Here is an 18639-nt window from a genome sequence, read left to right as displayed (position 1 = left end):
ATGAAAATTGGTATTTGGGTATACAATTAAAATGGTAAAATAAATACCTTTTTCAGGATTAATTAAAAAACATTGAAATCCCATAGATGTTTATTTGTTAAAACGCTCTACAGTCTGTAACTACCGGTCACACTATCGACTCAATTACCCGTTTTCACTAAACCTAGCTAAATCTAGAAAACGCATCAATCGGATATTTAATTATTTGAATGATGCGTAAAAAAACGTGTGTGTACTTATGTAAACGCGTAAGAAGTTAGTTATACTTCTTTATACAAGATAAAATCTTCTCAAAAATTTTATCTTTCGTCTTATTCTACATTTGTAGAAAAAAACGACACTATCCATAGGAAAAAGGTATTAATACATTAAAAGTTTTATTATAACGCATTATCTAGTTATCTCACTAAATTTGAGATTTTTGTACACTTGAATCAATTAAATTACCGGAAGTACACTGTCAAAACTTCTTTTGAAAAACTAATATGTTGACTATAGCTATAGCTTCAGGGTTTCGGATATTTGTGACGGTGTGCGAGCGCATCGTAAAAATTCACTCTCATCATTTCTTGCCTGTGTGCCAAAAGAAGTATAATTTCAAAAACGTTTTACCAACTCTTTTATGATAACTATAAAACGTTAGGTGCTATCTAAAGTTACGATACCGATTCGAAGTTGCGTAATGTTTAGGGAACTCGTAAACTGATACTTGACACATGACTTAAATCAATACGAAAAATTAAAAATACGATAGTAAAAAAGAAGATTCTGTTTTATTACCGATCGATTTTCACTAGACAACTCATATAACCTAAATTGTCCATGGTTCTTGCCACAAGGTGCGGTATTTCGTATTTGTATTGTCATATTTTCATATTTCGTATGGATATAAGGTTATTTAAATAAACCGAATTAATATATTTATTCTGTCAGTTTACGGTGAGGTTTACGAGTCCCCTAAACTCTACGATCGACTGACTCGGTGTCGAAACTATAGATGGCGCCTAACGTCATTACATAACACATGATGAAAAGTTTTTTCAATAACCGAAATCACTAGACATCCGGTTAAGGCCTCGGTTTACTGAAAATAAGCATTAGGCATATAGTGCGGAAACGTTCGGACGATGGAACGCGATAGTAGAATGAAATTTTGTATGGGACTAATTTACTTAGCTACGCGCAAGTCTCGGGGGCTGCAAGTTAAGTCTTTAACGTAGTTTCATAAAAATTGGGTATAAAAAACGTGTGTGTACACGCGTCAAAAGTTATATTTCTTTGGCGTAACAAGATAAAAAATCCTTAAAAAAAATTGTAGAGAAAACGACACTAACAATAGAAAAAGGTATTTAATTTGATTAGAATTTGAGATTATTGTACAATTGAATCAATTAAATCAGCGGAAAGAGCCCGCAGAAGTGTTCACTGTCAATTTGACAGTGTACACTTTTTATTGTCAAAGAGTCAAACCTTTTTTTGAAGAACTAAAATGTCGACTATAGCTAACTTCAGGGTGTCGGTTTTTTGTGACGGCGTATCGTAAAAAGTGAGCTGGCGGACGATGTATTCCCCTCTCACTCGGTTTCGCAGTAATTGCGAATTAATTTAAGAGCATAACGCAGAACCCTCATTCAGCCATACCGTAAACCATTGTGTCCAAACCAAGTGAAAACCCCCCGCGCAAATCTGACTTCACGCCCGCGGAATGATACCAGCTCACAAACTTATGCCATTTCCCCAATTTTATGGTAAACGTTTAGAACATTAGAGTTAAAATAATTACCGTCAACTGCTAAATGGAATGACGTGACTGTGAACCCTGTACTAGAAACACTACTAATAAATAACTAAACATGAATAAACGTAATGGTTTAAATAATAATTACTATTAACTAAAACGTAACAAAAATAACTTATTTTTACTTAATTGTAATCTAATACACAGCTTCGAAGCACATAAATACCTTACCGAATACCAAAGCGGCGCCACCTGTACTATCGAGTTATAGAGAATACGAATTTGCAAACTCATCGCGGATATTGCTATCGAGTTACAAAAACGCCCTTACTGAATAGCCCTGCTGAAGTTGAGTGGTTTTTGATGCTTCAGTATTAGTTGTACACGGTTTCTGTATGTTCTTAATTCTGTGGATTTTGCTTTGTTTAAAATAGTAAAACTTTGTGTTAGGTTAGTTAGCTATAGTATGTTAGTATAGCTACCTGCCTTAATAACCGAAAACCGTGTTTTGTTAAAGACTTTCCCCTTCTACCTAGAACGATACCTAGTATGGTCATGAAATATCGTAACCTAGTGGTTACGTTAATCAACTCTGATAAAGTCATGAGATATTCGCTCTCGTGCAAAATATTCGAAAAGGTACTAAAAATACCCGTAAGCCGTTTTAGCGGTCCACCCATTCACGTAAATACTAGTTTTTTCATAAACCAATAATTAATTCTGTCAACAAGGTATTGCCTTTTGCATCATGCACCGGAGGGATTAATAAACAATTTTTTCACTCGCGTCAGGTCTTCAATCAAACGTTTTCCTATCTCTGTCCTCATTATTTGTTTCTTTGGTAGCAAGTTCCTCGATAAATAAGCAATTAATGCTTGCCAATCTCTCAATAAATGGTAGTTCCTGTCGCACTTTGTTTCGTCTGGTACGGGACCATTTGAATGTTCAAAAAACACGTTCATAACATTCTTATTTTGTAAAGGTCTCACAACTTTGAGAAAATATAGGAGAAGTTTATCGACATCGTGAAGGGCGCTGGTGGGGAAAGAGGATTCGAATTCGTTTTCCGTTGGGCCCACTATGTATATGATATCAGATGCTTGTCTGATGGCATCTTCAGCCCAGAAATATGGATCAGAGTGTGATGTTTTTGTTATGTCTCCATCGTATAAAACGTCGAAGCCACATTCGGAGCGCAGGTAGTCTACCAATGATACGACGCATTTCGCGTGGACACTGTTTGCTGAAGAGTAGATCACCAAAACTTTGGGTGGTTGTGGAATTTCTGAAAAGAATTATGTTAGAATTATGACTTATTTTGATTATTTATTGTGTTACGCTAGAGACTGACTAGCAGCGACAATTACTGTTTTGTTAAATGGTGCAAGCAGCGTAAGCCCTAAACATTCTGATACGGATAGTTTAATGTGCTTTCAGCAGTTTGTCATGGTGTATAAAATTCAATTGTTGAACTAACCATCAATCAATCAATCATAAGGTTAATAAGTTATTTCATTAAAAATATGGACAAAGTGAATCTTGCGTACTGCGTATTCCAACTTGTTGGTGCTACCTACACAAGTAGAGTAAAGTGAAAATTACCTGATGGACCCTTGCAGTAGCGGCGGTAGAATAAAAAAGCTACAGGAGCCACGATCACTGATGCGATGATTATGACGATGTATAGGTGAAGCATGACAGCTGGAATATGGAAAAAATATAAAATTAACTTCAAAAGCTAACTCAAGAAGTTCGACTTGCATGACTACTCAAGTTTTAAATTAATAATGAGTAATTTTACGGGCATGGTCGTCACCCAGAATGAAAGAGTTTAGGTCGCAGGCAACGTTGGCCAAGTGCGGATTGGTAGATTCAAACGCCTTTGAGAAAAAAAAGCTTGGGTATGCATTGCTTTAGCGTCATATCTAATTAATTAGTTGCTTGTGAGATGGTGATTGCAAAAATAAATATAATACGATAATACACACATCGCCATCTATCCCCAAAGTAAGCGTAGCGTGTTATGGGTACTAACATAGATGATGAATTTTTTTTTTTATGAATATAATACACATAAATACTTATAATATACAGATAAACACCCAGACACTGAAAAACTGAATGTTCATCACACAAACATCTTCCAGTTGTGGGAATCGAACCCACGACCTTGGACTCAGAAAGCAGGGTCGCTGCCCACTGCACCACTCGGCCGTCAAAAGATATCCGGCTAAGTTGTTTGTGGGTTCTTCATGGACCAGGGCGCGTTTGGAACCCTCTTAGCTTTTGAGGTTACCATCTCGCAATAATTGAATTTCAAAATTTGAACGTAGTAGATTTTTAATACTCACCAATATAAACTTCAGGGCTTTTCACATTTTGGCACTCAACTTCTCCTCTAATACATCTATCGTGAAGTACGTTCACAATAAAGTAGTATGAACCAGACGAAGTGGGTTTGTAATCGTACATTTGCTCATCAGCACTGCCGTTGAGCGTTGTGATGGTAACATTTTCAACCGAAACATCATTCGAACAGTTGTCGCAAGCTCTCATCACTTCGATTTTGTATGACGTGATAACGAAGTGAGACGGATGAGGTACTATGTGTAACCGTAAAGAGGAAACACAGTTTTCTACGTAGACGAATGGCTTCCACAGCGTCTGGGTTATGTTTGGGTCTGTGAAAAAAAAAAATCGAAAAAATTCTTGTTAAAAAATATATCTAAGGATTGTATTTTTCATTCCACAACAAGTAACGCCTATGGCTGTATGGCGATGTTCCTTTGCCTTTTCCCTATGGGAAAGAATAAAGGAAAAAAAAAGTAAGGCCTTCACTTATGGAGGGTAGAGGTAAGGAGAGTCATCTTATATGGGAGAAAAGTTGAAAAAGTGTCCAGTTGCGCTAAATAACAGTTCAAAAATCCTCCACAATGGCGCTAGTGGATGCACAGGGTATGGTATGAATGTAGCAATCGTAGATGAATTGAAGTATGCCGAGTTAAAAAATTTAATGTCATTATCGACTAAAGTAGTTAATTATTGAGAATTTCAACAACTTACGTTGTACAAAATATTGTGGTAAATATAACCTTACAGATTTATTATAACCAAACGTGCGTTTAGAGTGATTTTATTTCGTAAACAGTAAATAGTACGGTATTTATATTTGGTGCTTCTTTTAAGAGTTACCCTGATGCAAATGTGGCGCCATCCTAATTTAATACATTTTGACGACACTTTTTCATATACACAGATGACTCTCCTTACCTCTACCCTCCATACCTTCACTGTCACCTGTAGGCTGTAGTACTATAACTAGCTCGCAATCGAGGAGTCGTTTTCGAGACTAAAAATATTAGTTTTTTTTTTAATTTCACTACAAGTTAGCCCTTGACTCACCTGGTGGTAGGTGATGATGTAGTCTAGGATGGTAGTCGGCTAACCTTTAAGGGAGACTATAAAACCCATACCCGTAATCGGTCTCTACGCGCTTAATCGCTTAGCGGGACGGCTTTGTGGTAACTAGGCAAGGCCAAAGCCTGCCACCAGACGAAATCTTATTATCATTGGATTAAACCTCAAATTTAAATAAAATTCTTTGGCTCGAAGTTTTGACAGAACTTTAATAAAAGTAAAATCAGAAGCACAGGATTTTCGATTCTAAAACTAGCGACATTAGGTATTTATTTCGATACAGAGTTTGTTATGCGATAACTTCTCAATTAGGAACGAGCCAATTTTGTACTAAGGCTACTGGTGATAAATGATGACGCAGAAGGTAAGGAAACAGTTAAAACCAGACAAAGGTTTGTCATAATATTATTATGTCTCACATATTAAAGTCAAAGCAAAATCATAGTACCAAAACTCTATAGATCCCAGCCTGAAAATTTCTTAATAGAAAAATCCAGTAGCAAATACCTATCCAACAACAATCTACCCGACTGCGACAAAAGTCGGCAGTAACTAAATAATTGTTCTGTTTTTAGCAGTCGTTATCAGAACCGGTCAGAAGGTTGCAGTCGCAGATAATTGTATGAAAAAAAAATATATTAAACCACAGAATTAAGAACCCGAGCCCTCATTCAGCCATAATATCATGCAGTATTGTGTCCATCATCATCATCATCATCATCTCAACCAATTGACGTCCACTGCAGGACATAGGTCTTTTGTAGGGAGTTCCACAATGCACGGTCCTGGGCCGCTTGCCTCCAACGGCTCCCAGCTACTCTCCTGATGTCATCTGTCCACCTCGTTTGGGGCCGACCTACGCTGCGTTTACCGGTGCGGGGTCGCCATTCCAGCACCTTAAGACCCCAACGTCCATCGGTTCTCCGAGCTATGTGCCCCGCCCATTGCCACTTCAGCTTCGCAACTCGCTGAGCTATGTCGGTAACTCTAGTTCTTCTACGGATCTCCTCATTTCTGATTTGATCACGTAGAGACACTCCTAACATAGCTCTCTCCATCGCTCGCTGAGTGACTCTGAGCCTTCTTATGAGGCCCATAGTTAGCGACCATGTCTCTTGATCCGTAAGTCATCACTGGCAACACGCACTGTTCGAAGACTTTAGTCTTCAGGCACTGAGGGATTTTGGACGAGTGTGTGTCCAAAAACGTGAAAACACTCCGCGCACGTCTCATTTCACACCCGCGAAATGTTGCTAGCTCACAAACTTTTCCCATTTTCTCCATCTTATGGTAAACGTTTAGCACATTAGAAGTAAAATAATTACTGTCAACTGCTAAATGGAATGATACAATGACGAACAGGGGGCTAGCCCTGTTTGAGAAACACTACTATAGTGGAGTGGTTTTTGATATTTCAATATTAGTCGTGTACGTGTGGTTCTGTTATTTCTTAATTCTTTGCATAAAACCAAATAAATAGATTTTCATTGTTTATTCGGTTGACGGCCGATTGTGCAGTGGGCAGTGACCCTGCTTTTGTCCCTTAACCCTGATTCCCACAACTGCAAAATGTTTGTGTGATGAACATGAATGTTATCAGTGTCTGGGTGTTTATCTGTATATTATTAGTAATTTATGCATCTAGTTTGGTGACGGGGATGAGCTAAAAGCAAAATCATTTATTCCATTTTATTTTTACTAGCGAAGATTCCAATATAAATGAATCCTAGGTAGATAGATATCCCCTGTTGAAACCCCCTGTGTACTAAATTTCATGAAAAAAATCGTTGGAGCCGATTCTGAGATTCCAATTATATATATTTATCGATAAAACACGAATAAAATGACATTTTCTAAAAATGAATCCTAGCTAGATCGATTTATCGCTCCCGAAACCCCCTGTACTTATACTAAATTTCATGAAAATAGTTGGAGCCGATTCCGAGATTAAAATTAAAAATATACATAGGTATATACAAGAAATGCTCGTTTAAAGATATAAGACTTTATTTACAAGTTAGTTTAAGAATTTCACTCACTTTAGAAAAACCCGATACGTAAGTACCTACCCAACATTTGACCCGACCTAGTCGAAATGAACGAATGATAACAAGCGTTATCAAACCGTGGCAGAAATTAAATAATTATCCTGTTTCATAGTTGTTATCAGAAGGGGTTAGACCAGAAGGTTGCGCTCGCAGTTTAAAAATTACCTACGCATATAAATAAAAATTACCAGGGTTGTCCCATTTTTTATTCTAAGTAGCATTTGTCTTATGTGTTTATAACGGCTTTTTATCTAATCCCGTGCGAACAGAGGCAGGAGACAAAAATGATATCCCCATATAATATTAAGTAAGTTTATAATAGCATTAATATATATCATGTATATCTATTATAGTATATATAAATTTATATCGGTATTTGTGTAGTTTATATGTAAATGTAGTATGTATGTTCATGTAAGTTTCTTTTTTGTAACATACTTTATGCACCACCCACTTTCCACTTTTTTATCGGCTTCGTACGCTCAGGTTGCCTTTAAAAGATCACTTTTAGTAATAAGGCCGCCTTTGCACCCTATCACTAAGTACTATTACTGTTTTCTTTGTATTTTTCCTGTTGTGTTGTGCAATAGAGTTTATCTATTCTATTCTGTTCCCCCGAATAAAAAATGGTGCAAAACCGATTTTGACTGTGGTGATCTGTGATGTGTAGATTTGCTATTCTGTGCAGAAGAGACATTTGTCTAGCAACATGGCTAACGTGTGAGGAGACATTTTCTCCACGAGAAGAGGACACAATCTTTATCTTCACCCACAGGTTTAGTCAACTCTTTTTATTGTAATAATTGACAGAGAATGCAACCGGCCTCCCTGACGATAAGTTGAGAACCATCGCCACGTCCCGCCTGAAACATGCCGCCCTGTGTCTATTAATTTAATGCGTGCGTGTAGCTTCATATGCCTGTAATTATACCGGCAACCAACGGCACAAAAAGCGCTACTGCTACTAAAGTACTAAGAAACCGAAATAAAATACTTGTTATACTAAACGGAGTAAACTTAAGTTCTTCTTTTCCCTTTTGCCATACTTTGGCCTCACGGCTAACATAGGCTTTTTTGGGCATAAAATGCATCCCTTGATTATATCGATTAAGAAAGGATAACATTTACTTCATCATTTGTCAGCGGGTGGGTAAGTATAATAGTGAAGTGAAGTGAAACAGATCAGCTTAGCTCAGCTCAGCTCCTGAACTGACCTGAACTCAACTGATCTGAACTTAAGTGACTGAAATGAAATGAAATGATAATACACTGTTCACCTAACACAAGAAAATGATAAACAATAACACGTTATCGCTAAGAAGCGATCTCTGCCCGGCAAGCCAGATGAATGATGAAGACTTGTGATACTCACTGAGCACTTGTGTTGGTGGTATGAAGAACAGGAACTGCCACCCATCGACAGTAGTACCATCTGTAGCCTCCACGTCCAGGACGTGGGTGGGTGTATTGCGCAAACTGCCGTCTGTCAGGGACAAATAGCAGTCATAGTGTAGCACTGAGTGCTCATAAATCGTCACGTTATCCGATATCGCCAAATTCCTGCAGTGACGTTTGGTAGGATATGTATTACGCTGTTCGATTCGGAATTTCAATTCTGAAAAAAAAAGTTAATATATTTTATACAAAGAACTTTAAGCTTAATTTGCTTAAAACATCTGCTAAATTTTGTCCTATAAGTACAAGGGGCAATTTGGGAATTAATATTTTCTGAATTTTCTCTGGTCTGGTCTGGCTTGCTTTGGTTTACTGGCTTTGGCCGTGGATAGTTACCACCCTACCGACAAAGACGTGCCGCTAAGCGATTTAATGTTAAACGTGAAATTACATAACCTTTCATCCCCTATTTGTCCCCTTAGGGTTAGTTTCCGATATTAGCGCGTTCAATTTATCAAAAAAAATACTAGCTTCAGTACAGCAAAACCTAAATAAAAAGTAGGCATTTGACTTTTTCCTGTTTCCGTTATTCATATTAGAATTCTACGAAATACAAACTCTATATAGAGTAGCGGTCAAGCAGTAATATGGAACTCTTCCTTGTTTGTCAGTACCCTTAGTATAAGTTTCATGCGCTCTCCTAAACGAAGGTCGCATTAGACTGTCGATACTGATGACGTAGTAACGTCAAAGTAAAATGTATGTAACTCGTGTTAATTCTCAAATTCGTCTACAGCAAACACTCTTGTCAAAATACAAAAGGGTTAAAGAATTTGTGACTCCAGAATAAATACTATTCGGTTCATTTTGCCTTGTCCTTGTTTGCCTTTGATATTCGGAAACGACTGCACGATTGCGAGTGTTCAACTCTTATACTAAGGTTATAGTCCAATAAAGCGAAAGACTGACACAAGTAGCAACCATTGAGTCAATTTCACTATCTATATATTTTATTGTATGTTTATTATATGTATATATAATATTTGTATATATAGGTACATTTGCATGTTTATTTAAATGCACTACCTTATACCTACCTAGCTGAGCTGTTTTTAACGCCTTTGGTTGCCTGGAAGAGATCGCTATGTAGCGATAAGGTTGCCAAATTGTATGCTTTTTGTTAAATTTTTACTTATAATTTTAATATATGTTTATGTGGTGTACAATAAAAGTGTATTCATTCATTCATTCATTCATGAATGAAAATCTATATAAAAAATTATTTCGCCTGTGCATATAAAGCTACATTCTCAAGTAATATATATTTTAGCCTGACGTAAGTATTTGAGTTTTTTTTTATTGATGGACCAAGCAGCAATTCTCCGTTATTGGGCATGCCAACGTGAGGCGTTGGTAGGTGTGAAGCCTGTAATTACACCGGAAACCAAGCCCTTTAGACCGGAATATAGTTTTGCAACAATGCTGCTTTGTGTCCGAAATTAGCATGGCGGTAGTAGGTACCTACTGCCCTGGACGTGCTCTGTAGCAAGAATTCTACTACTACTACTGTAAGTTCTACTAAGTACTAGTATTGGAAGCCAGCTAATTTATCCTCGAGCTCTGACTTAGTGGTCGTATGGTGCAAATTTATGTTAAGATCAATTCAGTACACTAACAAATCTCGTAGGTACTAAGGCTACGTGCTCTGTAGCAAAAATTCTACTACTACTACTGTAAGTACTACTAAGTACTAGTATTGGTAGCCAGCTAATTTATTCGCGAGTTCTAACTTAATGGTGTAATGGTGCAAATTTATGTTAAGATCAATTCAGTACGCTAACAAATCTCTTAGGTACTAAGGCTACAGAACGAAAGACTTCGTGTCGAAGATCGCTCGCGATAGTGATTATGAAGATTTACTTACTCTTCCATTTGATGTCTCTGAAGACAATATTCGGTACAACATGGTGGTACGGGCTGCAATCATCGCACTTCACGTTCATGAGGAAGGGCATTATGCTGATGTTGCCCAAACGTGAGCTTGATATCGCGGGGATACGGCTAAAGCTAGCTTCGCAGTCTGAACTATTGCGCGGAACAAACTCCACGTCACAGCTTGTAGTGTCATCGGAACTTTCATCGCCCCATATCTGAAATCAAGGAAAAAATTTGTTCCTTTACTATAAGTAGTTACCTAATGTTTTGATGTGTACATGACTAACATCAGGAATAGAAAACCATTGGAACAGTGCCAAAGCGAAAAAGGCGAATCAAAATTTAACGGAATACGGCCACGGTTTGAGGAATTCCGCAGTGACGAGGGCTGTGGTCTTATAAGCGGTAGAATTTATTCTCGAGGGATATCACCTTTTGGTTTCATGGGAGCGAGTGAATATCGACCATATCCAGTGATTGGTACGAAAAGTGAGGCCTTTCTACCGCTGGGGGCGCGGCGGTACAGTAAGCAACCAATGAAATGCATTGGTTCTCTGTATTGCAGCCAATAGAAAGCACTCAACCCAATAAACAAAACATATAAAAAAAACAATCTTAAGTTTATGCGCATGAACAAGAGCAGCCCTTGGTTCGACCTCAACAGAGACATTAGTAAATGATCAAAGTCCTCCTTTGAAAAAGCAGTCTGAAATCCCAACCCACTGGTGGTCTCGGAGTACAACGTCTATGTAATTCGGATTCAGGCGAAACACCTCCTTGGCCACCCTGACGATAGAATAACTACCGTGAATGTGACCCAATCACGAACACACGTCTGCACAGCGTTTTCGCTGACGTAGACAAGGGCCCTGATTTCTTTTGTCAACCGGACGTGGGTCTTTACCAAGGTCACGGGGTCGTTTGGACAAAGCTATTAGAAACTACTTTATAACAAGAAGGGTTTCAGTTTTTGACTTTTTATTTCTTCATTTAAATTGTTTACAATTTGAAAAGTAGGTACAATGATAAATAATGCAAAAAGTCAAAGTTTATCATGCCTTCGTTTTTATGACTTTAACTTCGCTTGTGGCTACTACAGTCTATATATAATCATAGTCTGTAGATAATACTTATACAACGTGTAACGGAATTAAGAAATACTATAAATACAGGGTTATTTCATAAGAAATCCCCCTGTAAAAGTATTAAATCAAAAGAAGAATATTTTATATTTCCATTTAAATTCTAAGTTTTAACTTATGACAACCCTATTGAAGATAAAATACCGATACGTGCATAGTACCTACGCTACCCGACGCGTACGTAATAAAGTGAAAGGAGTCACTTTTATTTTACTTTCGCATGTGATGTTAGGGGTGTATCTGATTTCTTCCAGTAAAAGCAATGGTTTACTCAAAACTTTTAGAATTTTGGTTTCTAGTTGCGTCTTAGAGACGGTAAATAATGTACCTCAAAGCCTCTAAAGCCTCTGAAGTATTATTGCGGTTTTCATTTACACGTAAATTATTAACCCTTCTCATTGTGGGAGGAGACCCGTGCCCTGTAATGGGCCGGTAATGAGGTGATATGTTTATATGATTAGAAGGTAATTCTGTGGAAATAATTAGTGAATTCTTCGAATACCCCATTAGTTAGACTACTGTGTCCCTATCGGGACGACCACTTTCAATCACCGCCCCGTAACTTTGCCTTTTCGGACTTATTTGAAATTAAATGTCACTTGTTTTAACGGTGAAGGAAAACACCTTGAAGAAACATGCATGCCTGTGCATGCTTTGCAGTCCTAATAATATGGGTGTGAAATCCACCTATTATAGTATAAAGGACTACGTAATCGATAATAAAGCTTGGGCCTTTGCTCTAACCAGGTTGCTCTTCTAATAATTTAAAATGACATTGTGAGATGGTGATAACAAAAAAAAAACACCCGGCTAAATTTGTTGTGGGCTTCTTCTTAGACAAGGACGCGTTTGGAACCCTCGTAGCTTTAGTTTTAAGTTTACGAATGTGGTTATCGCCATCACCTCACTACCGTGTAATTCTTATGTACGCCAAAAGTGCCACCTATGGGCCTACTTGAATAAAGATATTTTTGACTTTGACTTTGACTTTGACTTTTGACACCAATCCCAAATTCTGAACATGATCAGCGTGGACTACGGACTACGGCCCTTGGCCCGTTGCTTTATAAAGATGATGATGTTGATGATTAAATGATTAAATACCTAGGTATTTAGAATTTTGTGGTATGAAAAGAAATCCATGGTGTTAGTTAGATAGTAACTTAAATAGTGAAGTAACCAAATATATTATTTACGCAATTGTTTCTATAAATGATAGGTTTAGTCATAAGTAGGTATAACTGTTAAATTATTCGAATTCGTGGAATAAACGCCCAGTTTCCTCATACAGATGCGATATTTGCAGAATTATTGTATGTACGCGCGGCCCGTGATAAATAATAAGATTAACTACATATTATATAACCACCGTAATATACATGATTATAATAATTCTACTAATATTATAAATGTGAAATGATCCACCCCAATCACGCAAAAACGGCTGAACGGATTTGGATGAAATTCGGCATGCATGTAGCATTTGACATGGAAAAGTACATAGGCTACTTTTTATCTCCTTAAGTTGTTCCCGAGGGAAAATAGAAAATTGTTTACGAGCAAAAGCCGCGGGCAGACAGCTTTGAAATTTAGTATGTATGTCACCTACGCTATGAAAAGGACATGTACTTTCCATACCGATCTCTCAAATAGTTCTCGTTAAAAATTTAACGAGCGAAGCTTTATACCAAATTCTAAAGTACTCGCAGAGGAAGTCGCGGGCAGAAGGTAATAATAAATTAATAATACACGACAATGCACACAACGCCATCAATCTCCAAAATAAGCGTAGTTTGTGTTTTGGGTGCTAAGATTACTGATGAATATTTTTATTTGCATGAATAAAAGATATACATAAATACTTATAAAATGCAGATAAAATCCCGGACACTGAAAACATTCATGTTCATCAGCTAAACATTTCCCAGTTGTGGGAATCGAACCCACAGCCTTGGACTCAGAGAGCCCACTGCGCCAATCGGCCGTCTTCCATAATTTTTAATATAGCCTATTTTCCAAAAACTGGAAATCCTGACGAAAATCGCAATAACCGATACAATCCATAAAAACTTTCATCCTCGTAAATACCCCATGCGTTTTTGGGATAACACCTATCCTTATATATTTGCCCAAAGAATGTTCAGAATCCATATGATAGTATAGTATCCGCGTGATGCGGTGTTTGACAGGTGTAATACTATGACTATGTATATATGTACCTATAGCTTTCGCAACATTATGAAATTTTCAAAATATACTAAGACCTGATTTTACCGCTGAAACATCTTTTTTCAAGCAATCAACGGGATTATGGGCTACAGTTTGATCATTTGAACCTAGGTATAGAATAACGTGCTTTATTTAACTAGGTTTGCAAACCCTCATCATACCGAACGGTAAGATCAGCCCTTATTGTATAGAAATCACTCATTTAAAATAATATAGTTTAGATTAAGTATTAAATCTTATCTGACTAAGATTATTATTAGCCCTAAGAAGGTCCGTCCATTTACCATTTCATTTCATCCCATTTCTCTTTAGTGTACATGACGTATCTTCATTGGTAAAAACTGCAGTTACAGAGGGGAGGGGAGGGGAACGGAGGTTAATATAATTATTGCAAATAAGGTACTAAGCAAACTAACCTGTACCGAACAATCCTTTCTGATCCTTGTAGTATCATCGCAAAGTAGGAATCTTTCACTAGAACATTGTTGTGAATATAAAAACAAAATAAAAACTATCAGTCTTCCTTCCATTTTCTTCGAATAGAGATCCGTTTATGTAATTCTAAGTAATTATAAAAAATATAATGTTTCAGCTTTGTTTTCCTTATCTTATGACTTGACTAGGAGACGTCACGTATCTTATCACGAAGCTTTAGGTTCGTTTCACTCTCGTTCGGGATGTATTTTCGGAATATCCTTTCGTATTGCTCACCTCCTTTATTTAAGGAACTGCCATGAATAATTTCAATCTTGAAGGACCATTGGTTTATCTTGTTTTGTCTATCAGTTAAATAAAAATATGTTTATTATTAATAATAGTTCACTTTTCTCATGTTATGTACGAATAATAACTGCCATATTTTTGACTCTGACTTTGGCTTTAAACTCTTAAATTCATAAGCGTAACTTATCACGAAACAATTTTATTTTTAACACACACTAAATACGATGTTGCGCAGTGTAATGCACAAAATATACTGAACTGGTTGTCTGATGTCACGAATCAGACGTAAAATCAAAATGCATCATTGTATGGCTTTCCTCAAACTGAGTCATGGGAGTCATTTTTCTCGGAAGTAGGTAATAAGGTTTTGCGTAGGTAATAAGTACCTCTTTGACGCAGTGGTCCGTGTTCGACCACTGACATGGGCTTTTTGGGAAATTATAATTAACTATCTGTTACTCGCACCTTCTCCGCGTTTGGTTTTGTTTTAAAGCATATTTTAAGTTGTAGAAATTAATCAGGTTTATCGGCATCAAACGTGAAGACAGTTTTTTTTTTGTTTCGCTATCAAATATTTAATTTTATTTAAACATATATATTAGAAAACATATAATGATAATAATTACAAAATAACATTAATATTTTCAAAAAATATAAGCCATCTAACTCAATTAATGGGCATGGTACCCAAAATAGCCCTGTAGACAGATTTATTGTTATTGTTTTAGGTTATTTTTACGACCGACCGCTATAATGACGTCGAACCTCTTTGGGAATGTTGTTGCTGATGGAATTCCATGCATTTACGACTAACAGATGCGAGCTTATTATTTTTTATTCCACTTCAAGTTAGCTCTAGGGGTGGTAAGTGATGATGCAGTCTAAGATGGTAACAGGATGGTAACAAAAGTGTGCTGTGTTGTCTCCGAGAGTCAGAAAAAAAAAATTATTCAATATATTATTTGTAAGTTACAATAGGTGTTTTTTTTAGTTTGGCCGAATAATTATTATGGTTTATTTTATTTTTTATTTATTTAATAAAATAAAAATTCATATTCAAACATATTTTATTGTTGACGAACTTTCCAAACACAATTCCAAATCCCGTTTCACATAAGTTTTTTAAGTAAAACTCTTTCTTATTGAACGACCGTGGGTTCTTTTTTACACTTTTTTTTATTATTTAAGTCTAACGGGAAAACAGAAATTCCGTGCACGTATCGCGAGCTTTTATACATAATTTTCCTCCTGTTCTAAGAACTAATATATCATTTAATTTATAAAACCTCTCCCTCCATCGCAGCGTTGCGATAACTACTTATCCTAATTATTTAATAGTTATTGCATAATCCCATAGGTACCTAATATTATCGAAGTATGTACCCGTTAAACTATATTTTTAAAAGTTGACTAACCCAGAAAATCTTATTTTAAAATAAAAAGTAAGTAATAGAGTTGATCCGTCAAAAACATTTCAATAAATATAGCGCCAAAATTCGCGTGTCCTAATTTCTCGTGGCCATAAGGTTCCAATTACCATCTTCAATTACCATTACATTTATTTTGAAACGCGAGAATTTTATCTCACCGATGACGTAAGTACTATAACAGATCACGTACTAGTGATAGGTTACTAGTAGGACGCCTGGAATTCCCAGTTCTGATCTAAAAAAAATATATTTAAAGAAGGGATTTTTTCTTAGCTTAGCTAAACATGGTATCGATGCTGATCCTTACAAAACAAGTAGATAAACAAGGTCATTTATAAACTGGGAAATAGGACAGCTTGAAAATGAATCACTAGTTCTCAATCATTTAGAGAAATAATTCAATATCAAGGAAGTTTTTAACGTTTATTTCAGTTTTCAAAACCTACCAATCAAAATGAAATGTGATGTTGGAAATGTGATGTTGGAGAAGGATGGTACGTGTACTGTGGACCGCTAAGAGAGCCAGAACCAGGCTCTACACATTGTGCTACACTCTAAAAAAAGAAAGCCAACTAAGAGAGATTTTCTCTTAGTTGACGTTATATAAATTATAACAATTATGATAATAAACATAACAACAAAAGCTGATTAGTTATAGCAGCAAGTTCATTATAGATTGAGCTAACAATGTAGGTATGTTCATTGTTTCTAATAAATAAATACGTTGTTTCTATTATTATTTACTTCTTTGTATGATTAGATCATTTTTAATTATTTAGCTTAAACAAGTACGTAAATTGAATCAGTTAAGAATATGCCTTAGTTAAGTAACAATAATAGGAGCAATGCAGTTGCCCAGTCCATTGAATTATGATAAACAATCATTATCATCTTATTTGATGTATCTATGTTCTTGTTAGGCTCGTATGGAATCAAGATGCTTGATCACAACAATCACTATCTTGTTAGGAATAACCAATTTTTTTTTTTAGAGTGTACAAGAAAATTCTAAGCTACTTTGGTCATATTGACCGACGCCTGCCCGTCATCTGGATAAGCTACTACTGGTAGGTAAGATGGAGGGTAAATGATCACGTGGCCGACCAACTCGCCGCTGGTCGGACCAGGTAGAGTCGCTCACAGGCCTTTCTATCACAGAAGCTGTCAAAAAGGCCGAGGATAGAACAGAATGGAAGGCTGTAATAAGAAACGCTTCGAAGGAACTTGAATCCGGACACGACCTTAAGTAATGAAGTAAACGAAGAAGAAGGGAGAACCTAACAATCTTCATCATCAATTTATTTATATGGTATTGTTTATTTATTTAAACAACTTTTTTGCATAATAAAGGAAACACACACAGGAACGCTTACAATAACATAAATTATATGCAAAAGGCAGCCTTAACACTAAAAGTGATCTCTTCGAGGCTACCTTAACTATTGGAATAAGGCAACGACAGACGGGAAATCGCAATTCTATATATAAAAAAAAATACATAAATAATTAAATAAAATAATAAATGTATAAATATAATATATATTAATATAATATATGCATAAATACACATACATATACATATAATATTAACATGTTTATACAAATATAAACATGTCACTATAAACATGTTATGTTGTTATAGTCCTTAGACGACTTTTAAAAATCGCAAGGGATTTAGAGCGTCGAATGTCAGCAGGGAGTGCATTCCACAGCGCTGCCGCTTTTACTGTAAAGGACTCCGAATAACTGTTCAAAATTGTTCCAATTGTTCAAATCGTTGTTAATTAATGTTAATGTTGGAAAAGAGTAACTTTGCCGTCGGTGGTAGAGTCAAATTAATCAAATCGGGAAATATTATGCCACAGACAGTCTACACACAGACACGTCGAACTTATAAAATCGTTGATTTTGCGTCGTCCGCGGCGGCTGAAAATCGGAGGACTTGACGTTTCAAAAGAATGAAGTTCGTGGATGAGCCTATAAAAAGACAACACTAACAGGAAAAACGACGAAGGGTAGCTGTTAAGCCTCAGGTCACTTACGACCCGGTTAGATTGCAGTCAACTGCTAACTCATTATATGATAAGAAAGGTGCCAGTAATTACAGCGGCAACCACGCCCTGCAGATCGGAATACAGGAATTTTTATTTGACTTTTTTCCCCCTTTTTAAGCTCGTTTTTAAACAGTCCCTTTTATCTTTTTTATTCTTCTTTTCCTTTCTGGCCTCTTTATGACATATAGGTAGGTATACATTGTAAATATTATATTATATATATTGTTTATAAATATTCTATTATATATATTTTGTTTTTTTTTTTTTTATGAAGTATGTATATTTTGTTTAATATTCAAGTATTACTTTGTGTACACCCTTACCCTTCTTCACAACTTCATGTACCCAATTTGATTTCGAAGGTTGCCTGGTAGAGATCGCTTTTAAGCGATAAGGCCGCCTATTGTACCTTTTCTCCTTTTTTTTCTAATTTTTTTTTTTTTTTTTTTAATTTATTGTACAATAAAGTGTATTTCATTCATTCATTTCATTCAGGAATGCTGCTTGGCGGAAGAAATGATCATGGCG

At 36.3% G+C, this 18639-nt stretch overlaps 1 protein-coding gene across 2 annotated transcripts; it reads right to left on the bottom strand.

Moving 5' to 3' along the window:
• Positions 1-1988: 1988 nt before the first annotated feature.
• On the bottom strand, positions 1989-14890 carry LOC120628947. 2 transcript variants are annotated; one of them, XM_039897634.1, is made up of 6 exons: positions 14321-14890; positions 10523-10748; positions 8576-8818; positions 4090-4419; positions 3341-3439; positions 1989-3023 (listed from the first exon to the last, which is right to left on the bottom strand). In XM_039897634.1, exons 1-6 carry the CDS (start codon positions 14432-14434, stop codon positions 2485-2487), a joined length of 1551 nt encoding a protein of 516 aa, XP_039753568.1. In that variant the 5' UTR covers positions 14435-14890; the 3' UTR covers positions 1989-2484. The 2 variants fall into 2 exon arrangements, with proteins under 2 accessions (XP_039753568.1, XP_039753569.1); XM_039897635.1 differs by having other exon boundaries at positions 14616-14890.
• Positions 14891-18639: the final 3749 nt, after the last annotated feature.

Source organism: Pararge aegeria, chromosome 13, assembly GCF_905163445.1.
Source record: "Pararge aegeria chromosome 13, ilParAegt1.1, whole genome shotgun sequence".
NCBI lineage: Eukaryota > Metazoa > Arthropoda > Insecta > Lepidoptera > Nymphalidae > Pararge > Pararge aegeria.
This window is presented reverse-complemented; position numbering and strand designations above follow the sequence as displayed.

What these genes read in the sequence shown, in the direction of transcription:
- LOC120628947 (XM_039897634.1), bottom strand. Translation starts at nt 14,434, where the DNA reads ATGGAAGGAAGACTGATAGTTTTTATTTTGTTTTTATATTCACAACAA. An exon ending in GAAAGGATTGTTCGGTACAG is followed by an intron (nt 10,749 to 14,320) that starts GTTAGTTTGCTT and finishes CCTTGATTTCAG; the next exon opens with ATATGGGGCGATGAAAGTTC. An exon ending in CAGAGACATCAAATGGAAGA is followed by an intron (nt 8,819 to 10,522) that starts GTAAGTAAATCT and finishes TTTTTTTTTCAG; the next exon opens with AATTGAAATTCCGAATCGAA.